Source organism: Musa acuminata, chromosome BXJ1-6 (genome assembly GCF_036884655.1).
Source record: "Musa acuminata AAA Group cultivar baxijiao chromosome BXJ1-6, Cavendish_Baxijiao_AAA, whole genome shotgun sequence".
Taxonomy (NCBI): domain Eukaryota; kingdom Viridiplantae; phylum Streptophyta; class Magnoliopsida; order Zingiberales; family Musaceae; genus Musa; species Musa acuminata.
In genome coordinates this window covers 14,853,819-14,865,099 of record NC_088332.1, presented here as the reverse complement: position 1 = coordinate 14,865,099, position 11,281 = coordinate 14,853,819, and the positions used below count along the sequence as shown (strand labels likewise).

The window sequence follows — 11,281 nt, the reverse complement described above, 5'->3', positions numbered from 1 at the left end:
AGCTGCAAGGCACGTGAAAGGGTTAACTGTTGCACGTCTCGCCTGTCCTCGTTGTGAAATATTATTATAATAAACAGGAATTTAGAATAATTGCTTTGTGAAATACCGAGACTGGCCTCTCTCCTCGCTGGAATTGCCATCTTAAATTCACAAAAAAATCAAGGTAATTTAATATCATTGTAAATTCTAAAATTTGCATCATGCAACTCATTTGTTTGTATATTTAACATTAAATAATATCCGAAATTCATAAAGAATTCATAGTAATTTATTAACATCATATATTGTAAAATTTGCATCATGCATATCTTTTTTCAAAATATAATGCTGAATAATATATTAAATTAACAAAGAATTCAAGGTAATAAAATAACATAATAAATTCTTATATTTACATCATACATCCCAATTTTTTGAAAATCTAATATTAAGTAATATCCAAAATCCAAAAAAATATCAATATGAATTAAAATATTTTGAACTTAATAAAGAAACAATGGGGACTTATTGTTCCTCGCAATCATATGTTGTTCCTTCCTTGATCTTGCTTGTCTTTGGACTCTTCTCGATCTTTGTTAGAATAATGAAAAGAGAGAGTTTACTCAGCTTAAATAGGTGATTAGGAAGGATGTTACTTAAGGTAAAAATCATAATTTTTTTATTTTGATATTTCATATTTAATCAAATAATTATTTTATTAAATATTTTCTTGTTCAACAAAAGAATTAACCTTAATATCTTATGGATTTTTTTAGAAAATAAAAAATAAAATTATGATGATTACATTCCTCATTCCCCTTAAATAATTTGGTCCCAACATTTTACCTCCCCAAAAAAGATATGGATTGTGTTCTTTAATGTAGTATTCTACCACCTATATCAGGTGCAAAGGTTGCTATGAGTCAATACGATATGGATTCCTAATTAATCTTTGAAATATCAAGACATGAATATGTCTGCAAATGTTGGAAGCAGGCCAAAGTAGTAAGCCATGTATTTGATCTTTTTAAGGGTACATAAATCTGAAGCTAATTTACCCATCTAATCAAATTTCATAAATCATCTTATTGGAAATACGTTTTAAGAAGATATGATTTCCAATTCAAATTCCATAAATTCTTCTCTATCAATTTGTATATCTTTGATAATCGAGTTTGAGCTGTTAATAATCTCATATCAATTCTTAATAGTTAACTGAGTTTGAGTTGTTAACAATAGCAAATATCACTAAATCAACTTCTTCATCACAATACAAATGTGATTAGCACTTCCTCCTATAAATAAGTAGTCAAAAGGGATCATTTGAATACTTGAATGGCAACTCTTCTTGTAAAGCAAATTCAATCGAATTGCATGTCTTTCTTAACTATCACGTAAATCCAAGACAAATGCTCTTAAAAGATCCTCTAGCATTTGAATTATCTTTCAAAGATCGATCATCTATTTGGGGGTGAAAAGATACATTAAAACTCTTGTTAACCCAAAAAAAAAAACAAAGAATAACTAAGTGAAACAATCCATAATCATCAAAATTTCGTCATATCTTTTTTGGTTGCCCTGTTACAAAATCTATAGTACCCTATTGTATATTTTCTAGAATTTTCTCATAGGTATTTGATGATCAAACAGTCAGTGAGTATCAAATCATATTAAACTTGTGATGATTTTTTGATGTGTTATTTGATTCTTAATATATGGGAAGATTTTTGGTTTGGAAGATCATCATCTCCTTCTCAACACTAGCAAAAAGGTTAATTAATTATTTTGACATGCACATTATTGGTAGTAATTTAAATAAGATTAAATAGGCATAGTCTGCTGTAACAAAACCGAAGCCAAATGTAGTCGGTCTTTCTCTAGGAAATACTATGTCAGCTTACCATTTCAATAATTGGAGCTGACTAAATCTCATGGTAATTCTTTGGGTGCTGCATGCAACTCGTCCACAAAAAGAGAAAGTTGCTCTATAACATTAATCGCTCGTGGTTACTTAGAAATTTGAGGTTCTTAAACTAAGGTGATTTATTTGTGATTTGTCAAACTTGGATTACTCTACAAAACAACCATTTTCATTACCTTACACGGATTCAAGAAGTACGATATGGTCATTAACCTAAGGAGTTGCACATCTATTTGCACACATGTACACTTCCAAAACTTGAATTCTACACGTAAAAGCTCATTAAATGGAAAGTGTTTGACCGCTGTTGTGATCTATAGTTTTCTATAGCATGAACAGTTTGTGATGGCTAATGCATAGTATATTTGCAGTTTGTGATGGCTAAGTCGCATAGACTGAGATATTATCATTCTCATAATTGGCATAATACAATATTATCATTCTCATAATTGGCATAATACAATATCATTAGATCTTGTGGTCATTTTATAATTGGATAAGATATATATAATATAACTAATTATATTCAAATGAAATATTTTGGTAAATAGAAAAAAAGTTCGGATTAATGACACGTCATGACTCGCTTCGCATTAATGATCAATGGTATAGCTCAACCTCACCTATCCTTTCGACCTAACAAAGGAAGAGAATATTGTACCTAACATGTACCTGACATAAATAAAAGAAGGAAGGGAACTTGACCATAGGCATGCTCTTGAAAGCCCTCCCAACATAGCCCACACTCTAGCAAGTTACCCTTATTGACACATTCACTCTATCGGATAAGGGGGGGACAAGGATGGAGACTCGTTGGCCCTCGCCAAGTGTTCAAGTATAAAAGTCATACCTCAGTTTAAGTTGAGGGGCTCTCTCGACTCACTCAATTATATAGCTCATACTATTGTCCTTCTCTTTCACTTTGTGCTAACTTAAGCATCGGAAGGGTGTAGCCAAGAACTCATCGGTGCAAACCTGTTATGGAAGACTACCGATGACTAGGAGACTATCTCACCGCCAAGAGATGACCCCTTAGTAAGGAAGACCCCATTCATCTACTCGGCCTCTTCGTTCTAAGGTCATATCATCCCCAACAAACCATCACCCAATGGACCTCCCTCATCGGCTCGTCACGTTAGCACCCCATATCAGTGAGGAGGAGATACTAGGATGAGCCTGCACTTTCGATAATGAATTAACTGAATCGACTCATGGTATTCATGACACTATTAGAATGTACTTAGTGACACCCATGACCTTATTCTCCTCCTTGCCCTTCTGTTTATTGTTGCTTGCAATTGTACACTTGCTACTAATTGTCCACACCATATCTCCGCAATGAAGAAAAAGAATAAACTACTCTAATCTAACGTAGTAGGGGAGGAAGGCGGAAAAATATACTCGTCTTGACAAACATTTAGACATTTATATCAGTTACGAGAATGCAAAGCAAATATAGCTAATCTATCATCAAGTAATGTGAAAAGTAAACAAAACTGAGAGACAATGTAATGAGGAGAAGGAATTCTTGGTTAGAACAGGAGGAATGACATTGGGATTGGAGCCCTCTCCCCGTTCATAGATTGTGCTCGAGTTCATGCTAATTGCCATCGCAATTGTTGTTTAAAGATGAATGAGAGTATCTACAATTAAAAAATTATTTAAAATTTGGGTCATAGGAGTAGAGTTTAAGTCTAATAAACGTAGATTATAGTTGAGGTGAGTGATATTGTGATTTCATCGGAAGCAATTTAAGGGTCAAAGCAATTTTGGCATATAGTCTTTCTCAAAACAAAGCAAACAATTTTTTATCAACTTGAATTAAGAGTGAAAAAAAAGCTTGAACCTTTTAGCAACATTACCTAGTGACAAAGAAAGGTGTTCTCCATCATAATCTCATATCCATGATTATAAATAGATTATTTTTAAAAAAATATAAAATAAAAACATATCAATAGACCTAATAAGCAAGAATCTTCTAAATATAAATGTTCATAATTTACTTTATAAAAAAAATAAGGATTTGCCAAATCATCTAACAAATGAAATTCTAAGTCAAATCTTATAATAAATATTATCACATATTACAAAGGCTTAGGTCAAACACCCAGTGACACACTTTCTTAATAGTATATGTATGGGAAGCTTCAACTTATGAAATGAGTTCTAGCTGATCGTGTATTCTTATCACCTGTAAATGGATTCAAAATAACAATAAAGTGTGATATTCAATTCAATCATTTTGGAAATTCATTGTAAGTTAATTATCACGATACTTGAGATTATTCAAGTCAAGTTAATGGATAGAATCCATATATAATAAGATTCATTGATCGGATTTTATGGGTTGCTTTGTCCTTGTATCAGGATAATTCTTGAGACGAATAAGATAGATTCCATTAATTAGATATATGCCTAGAATGGTGATGACAAGTTTGAGGTTACAGGGATGAGGGAATATAAAAAAACAGTTGATATTGCTTGTCGTAACTACAATTGTAGGGAATGAGATTTAATTGGTATTCCTTGTTGCTATACTATATCATGTTTAAATTATTTACAAAAAAATATGAAGATCGAATTGGATATATATTATTGAAGAGCCACTTTCTTGGATATCTATAGTCATCTCCTCAATCCTTTGGATAGCAAGAAGATGTGACCAATTAACAATCATAAAATACTTGAGCCTCTCAATCTTCCTAAAAGAAAACCTAGAAAACAGCAAAAATTAAGATGTCATCTTGAGCCACCAAAGGGTCCTATGATAAAAAGATAGAATAGTATAGTCTCTTGCTACTGAATTTTTGCTGAACATCTTGCTACTGATTTTTTGCTGAACATAGGCTGAACATCTTGCTACTGAAGCACAACCAGTTGCTATTGATCCACCCTAGTAAGTGAGTAGTCTGATGTGCAGTATAGGATGGACTCTAGAGTGGACACCAATGCCAACTCTAGATATTGAACATCCTCCAATGGAAAGAAAAAAATTACAAGTAATTGCATGTTTCTTTCTTTCAGTATTTGTTTCTGATTCATTGTTAGTATCATTTGATTTTTTTTTTAAATTTGTTTCTTTCCTGCAGAGTAGAAAAAAGCAGTGATATTTTGGATATCTTTTGATCATTTTTGAAGGACTATAACTTAAATTGACAGTTTAGTCATTTTGGAAGACTGTAAATTAAATTGGTTGTATTTGTTTGATGTTGTCAATTAACTATAGTGTACAATATTTCGAAAGACTATAAATGTGATGTTCAAATTCATAATTCAGATTTATGCAGATTTGTCAACAAATCTCTTAGATGAATGCATATTTGTGCACGGATCAAAGCAGTTTCTGATCCAAGAACTGCTTTGACAGCTGCTGCAATATAACATGCAGATTTGTTGTTTTGACCAAGGTCTGTCATACCCAAGTGTATCACCCGTATCGAGCGATATGTACCGGTATGTGGACCATCCGGTATCGCTATAGTACTACAGTACTATACTATAGCAATGCTATAGTATGAAAAAGTTTAAAATTGTTCGGTACACTCTAATGTACCGCTCGATACACTGGTACCGTACCATATTGAGTCCGGGTCGAAACGCCGGTACAGTATGGTATGACGAACCTTGGTTTTGTCAGCATTGACTGATTTGTTGTCTTGACCATCTAAGACGAAGAGATGGTAGGAGGAATATAACATGTAGATTTGTTGTTTTGACAAGCAGTTTTATGTTCCATGCTTTTATATTTGTTCAGTTTCATATTTCAGATCAAATGTTCAGATTAAATGCAGCAGTGTTATAGTCCAGATTTGTTGTTTTGACAGCTGTTGCAATATAACATGCAGCTTTGTTATTCAGATCAAATTATAACTGCATTTGTTCAGTTTTCCACAGTGGCAATTCATCTAAACAGCTTTCAGCTGCAATAGTCATATTTCATTCATTCAGTTTTCTGCAGCAGCAATTCATCTGCAGCACAAATGTTCAGTTTTGTACAGCAACAACTTTCAGCTACAATAGCCATATTTTTTATTGCATTTAATCGATTTAACTCATAGGTGTGAACCGTCATATTATTATTTTTATTGATTGGAGTTGGGATTTAAAGACAGAAAGGGTTGGCTCATAAAAAGCCCACATTAGAATATTGCTTTAAAGAGAACGAGCCCAACAAATTCGAACCCTAAAAGCCCATTCATTCATTGGGATTCGAAAGAGACCGTTGGAAGACATAATTACTGTGGAATCCGCCCAACCTTTACCCGCTTCAAAGGGGAGGGCCCCGCAAAAGAAACCCATGAGAGTGGCCCCCGCAACCTAGCATGGTAAATGATGCGGGTCTTTCGGCGGGTATCGAGTTCTTGGTGAAAGAGACGGCGCCACTCCCGAACCTGTTACATTTCAAACCCGTTAAACTCCGAACTTGACTCTCTTTTATTTTGTTTGTTTGTTTCTCGAGGAGAAGGAAGGAGGGAGAGTGGGGGAAATCAAATGGGTTGCATCTCTTCCAAACTGCTCGCCGTCGCCGAAGTCGGCGAGGAGCTTCTCTTCTCTGGCGACGCCGGCCCCGACGGCGACTGCCCGAACCATTTCGTCTCCCTCACCTCTACCACCTACGGCGCCCTCAGCCTCGATCGCGGCGACGAGAAATCCAATAATCCCAAGGCGCCAGCAGAGAAGGAAGTCGAACCGGATGCAGCCTCGGCGTCGGAGTGCGGCCAGCCGTCCCCTCCCCATGTCGACAAGAAGAGCGCCGCGGCGGAGGAAGAGCGCCCCTCGGAGGTCATCGACGCGCGGGAGCTCATGGGGGACCTGGCCGACGAGACCCCTAGCCGGTCGCCACCGCAGAATAAGAGGCCACACAAACCCTCGCCTGCATTGCGCCGGTCGCCCGCGGTCAGGGCCGTGATGTCGCCCGTGATGCCAAGGAATTGGTTCGCCGGGAAGGAGAACACCCCGCTGCGGCTGGAGCCCAAAAGGTCGGATCATGACGCCTACCGTGCCTCGAAGCCGTTCCGTTCCTTGGACAACACGCCGTGGACCAACCTCGTTTCGGCAATCTCGAAGAAGGGCACCCCCAACAGCGCACGGAGCAACAACTCCAATAGAGATTTCAGTAACTCCAAGTCGAGGCGGAGCCTGAGCCCCTTGTTCGATCCGGAGCTCCTCGCTCGTTTCGAGCGGGAGCACTCCGAGGAAGGGGAGCAGATCAAGAGGATGGTGCACGTCAAGATCTGCGATTCTGTTATCCTGCTTCAATCATTCGAGGAGAAGTGTCCCCCAGGAGGTGAGGACACCGTGGTCCTCTACACCACCACGCTCAGAGGGATCAGGAAGACCTTTGAGGATTGCAACACAGTCAGGTCCTTGATCGAGTCCTACGGCGGCCACATCGTGGAGAGGGACATCTCCATGGACTCCGGGTACAGGGAGGAACTACGGCTGCTGATGGGGAGGAAGGAGGTGAAGGTCCCGATCGTCTTCGTCAAGGGCAGGTGTGTCGGTGGTGCCGAGGAGATCGTGAGATTGGAAGAAGAAGATGAGTTGGGGCTTTTGCTGGAGGGGCTTCCGAGGGCGACAAAGTGGTGCGAGGGCTGCGGCGGGTTGCGATTTGTGATGTGCATGGACTGCAATGGCAGCTGCAAGGTGTTGGATTCCGAGAAGAAGAAGGTGAAGTGTGAAGGGTGCAATGAGAACGGCTTGATCCATTGCCCCATATGTTGCTGAGACGAAAATAGAGAAAGATTTGGCACTTCCCTTCACGAGGTTTGGAGTCATCCATCTTATGTATGGTTCCAGGCTACACTTGTTTTTGTTTCTAATTTACTAGATGAACGTGGGATGCCATGAACAAGTCAATTAAGCAGTAGGAATGGGTTGATTGCTATATTCACCCCAGAATGTAGCAGATATCTCTATAGTATGTGCTAAATCTCCTCACAACTATTATCTTTTAATTGATTAAAGCCTCATTTCAGATTGTCTGTATGTACCTATCCTAACCTCACCTTTTCATTCTCTAACTCGGTTTAAGATAAGTGAGTTACACATCAGAAAGGATTTTGATTGAGAGTTTTGAGGAGAGATCAATTATACTTTTAACGCTTTACTTAATGTTATTGAACCTGTATGCTCTTCTAATGTAAGATAAATTGTACTCCTGTGTACATGTTTAGAGTACCCTTGGTTGAAAGAAATGTAGGGTCTGAGGAAAAGATGTTAGATGTGTGATGAGACTTGGCTGCCCTTGAGTCTGCAGTTCTACGGGTAGCAATTATTCCATTTGTGTACTGCTTTTGAAACTTGAAAGCATCTAATTGCTTCTTATGATCTAATTGGTTGTAATGTACAAACAAGAAAGCATGCCGATAATGTTTCTTTGAGCTATTTCTGAGTTTTTCTAGGTGTACTTTTCTTTTTTGGTGTGATATGGGTTCTTTTACAATGCTTCATACTCTTTTTTTCATGGTACAGAAACAATTAGCTTCCTTATTTTCCTGATCACAGAAAGTTTGTGCATTCGAGAAGCCAATTGTTTTGTTGTAGTTGTTTATTCTTGAGGAATCTTTTGGCTAATTCCAGCTCTCCTTTTGTGGTCAACGAAAAGCTATGTCTCTAAACTTGACAGTGACATTCATAGAAGTTCAGGTATCAAATTCTGCTTCTAGATAACAACTCCTTATGGCTGTTTGGCCACCAGAATATTGGCAAATCCATGATAATGACTGATGCAATTATATCTCTTCTTTATCATAGATTTTACTTAACAATGAATGCTTCCTGAAATGTTATATCTGAGATTTTAAACATTGTTTATGTAATATTCTGCTATGTTTCAAACATGGTGACCATTTATGTCGAAGATCAGTGCCACTGAATCTGGTCACTGACTAAGTTAACAATCATTTATGTTGATTGTTAATTAGTCACAATTCAAAGCACAAGAGGCTTCCATGCACTTCTTGGAACCTTGGAGATGATTGTTGCTTATTAGTCAATTATCAATTTGTGCACACTATACTTTTCTTACCAAAGAAGTTTTAAGCTACTTGTTCTTTATATTTTATGGTTTTATTTTTTTTTTATTTGCATTTTAAAAGCATACTAGAACTAGAAATAATTCGATGCAAGTCTTTTATGCATTTGTTGAAGTTGGTGGGTATATTTCAAGCTAATTATATATTACCTCCTGTAATTAGTTAACCTTAGCATCTTGATTCCTACACTTTCAAAAGTTATATTGAAAATTTTATACTTATGAAGGTGAAATATTTAACCCTATTTCTCCTCACGTCATCGACTCTGTTGACGGAAATACCGCACGTGCTCAGTGGTAAACCCTGCAATATTTTCGTTAGTAGAGTTGACGACGTGAGAGAAATAAAATTAAATGTTTAACTTTCACAAGTACAGGGATCTTAATATAACTCTTAAAAGTATAGGGATCACGATACTAAAGATAACTAATTATATAAAGTAATTTATAATTAGCCCGTATATTTCATCTTTCTCATTGTGTTATTGATTTCTATATTTCTTTTTTAAGAAAAAAAAATTATTATATTAACTCAAATACATACATCCATCTCCTCTCCTATTAAAGGAGATCAAAGTAGATTACTCAGGATGAACATCCTCCCACCAAATTGTTCTCTATGATTCAGCGGACAGTAGGATATGTAAAAGTTCAGATGTTCTACAAACTGCTGTGACTTTCAAATTCACTGGAAAAGTACAGATTGGATATCCTTCTGCAAAGTTCATCTAGATAGGTATACAGGATTTTGCTAGCAATATTACTAGCACAGATGGTAGCACCCTTTACTTTTCTGACTCATAGTCCACTCAAGTCCACTTTTGCTCTGTAGAATATGTTTTCATTTCGCACCTCTTAACGAAGCCCTCACGGAATACTGGCTTCCATATTGACTACAATATATTAGTTAATTTCAGAATTTTAAGAGCAATTGCATGTGTGAAAGAAAGAACTTCACAATGCTTGGTTGGATGTCTCTCTCATTATGAAATAATTGCTGATTAGATATATATTATTAATAAATAGGAAACACTATCTGTCAAAAACATAAAAGATACACTTGATTTGAGGCATTTATGAATGTCAATAAATAGCAGTGAATGAACTTCTTCCTTTTCCGGTATATCATGTATTTCTAGTTGAGCAACAGCTTTTTGGTTTTGATTTTCCAGAGTTATTTGTTCATTTGATAGCTAATGCCTCGCTGAAATTGTGTGTGAGCATTTACCTAGACCAACCTATGTTTAAGTATTTGCCTAGATGAACTTGTGTGTGGATATTTGCCTTGACTGATGTGTGAATTCTTTTGTCTGATTTTTGTAAATCATGTTGAATGACTTGTATTTTTTATAAAAAGGATATTCACAAAATTATATATGTGAAAGACATGTGAATGTGATTTTTATGAAACGAGATATTGTCCCAGCTAGGCACAAATTAGAAGCAGATAATGAGTTGCATTGGAATATAAATTGTGATGGTACTAACAAGCTGCACTTAATGTTTCTATTCCACATGACTGAAACTTCACTCTATTGAAACCAATGAGCCAGTGACCCTACCAGATGAGTCATAACAAATAATGTCATGATCTGCAGACATGATTATGGTAATGCTTGTTTTATTCACACAGTAATGTTTTTGCAGATGCAACACTGTTTTACGGCTTTTATATGTGTTCTTTTGGAGTTACTGCAAATAGTCCTAATGTTCTTTTATATGTGTTCTTCCAGCCAACTCAAACATTATTTGCAAAAGAGATGCCAGTGAAATCTTTTGAAGATGAATGACATGGATTTTGGCTGTGCAAACCAATCCATTAGATTTCTTTGTGACCTTGGAACGAACCTTGTGATGACTGTATTGACAAATATCTTCCCACCAAGAAGAATCATGCTAGAAGGATCAGCCAGGCCAATTTCTTTGAAGTTTGCACCTAACTCAGGAAAAAATCGAGACAAAAGAAAGTGGAAGCAACAGTTGCTGTTTATAATTGTGTCTCTCATACAATGTCTCTTTCATGATCCATGTTCATATTCTTTATTTCCAGATCAGTCAGGATCAGGATGCATAATTCTATTCCAGATGCTAATCTCCCTCTGCAATCACAACACAGCAGCAGTCTTATCACATTTCTTGAGCTGACTTTGCCAAGCCGCAAGTTTGAATTTGATGGTCACTACATCTTTTTATTCCATTGACTTGGTTGCTGCTTCTTGGAGGCTCAACTCACAAAAATGCTTTGTCAGTGCATGTTCTAATTGTGCGTGCCATTGCCAGAGTTTGTTCCTGGTGGCAATGAGTTGGTTTTTGTGCCTCGACTTCCATATTTCAAGCACTATATA

At 36.7% G+C, this 11,281-nt stretch overlaps 1 protein-coding gene across 1 annotated transcript; it reads left to right on the top strand.

Moving 5' to 3' along the window:
* Window positions 1-6,317: 6,317 nt before the first annotated feature.
* Window positions 6,318-11,068, top strand: LOC135676467 (uncharacterized protein At5g39865-like). The gene has a single exon (XM_065187676.1). The coding sequence runs from the start codon at window positions 6,392-6,394 to the stop codon at window positions 7,625-7,627; it is 1,236 nt and encodes a 411-aa protein (XP_065043748.1). The 5' UTR covers window positions 6,318-6,391; the 3' UTR covers window positions 7,628-11,068.
* The last annotated feature ends 213 nt before the right edge of the window (window positions 11,069-11,281 follow it).

Excerpts from the sequence above, each read along its gene's own strand:
- LOC135676467 (XM_065187676.1), top strand. The coding sequence starts at position 6,392 with ATGGGTTGCATCTCTTCCAAACTGCTCGCCGTCGCCGAAGTCGGCGAG.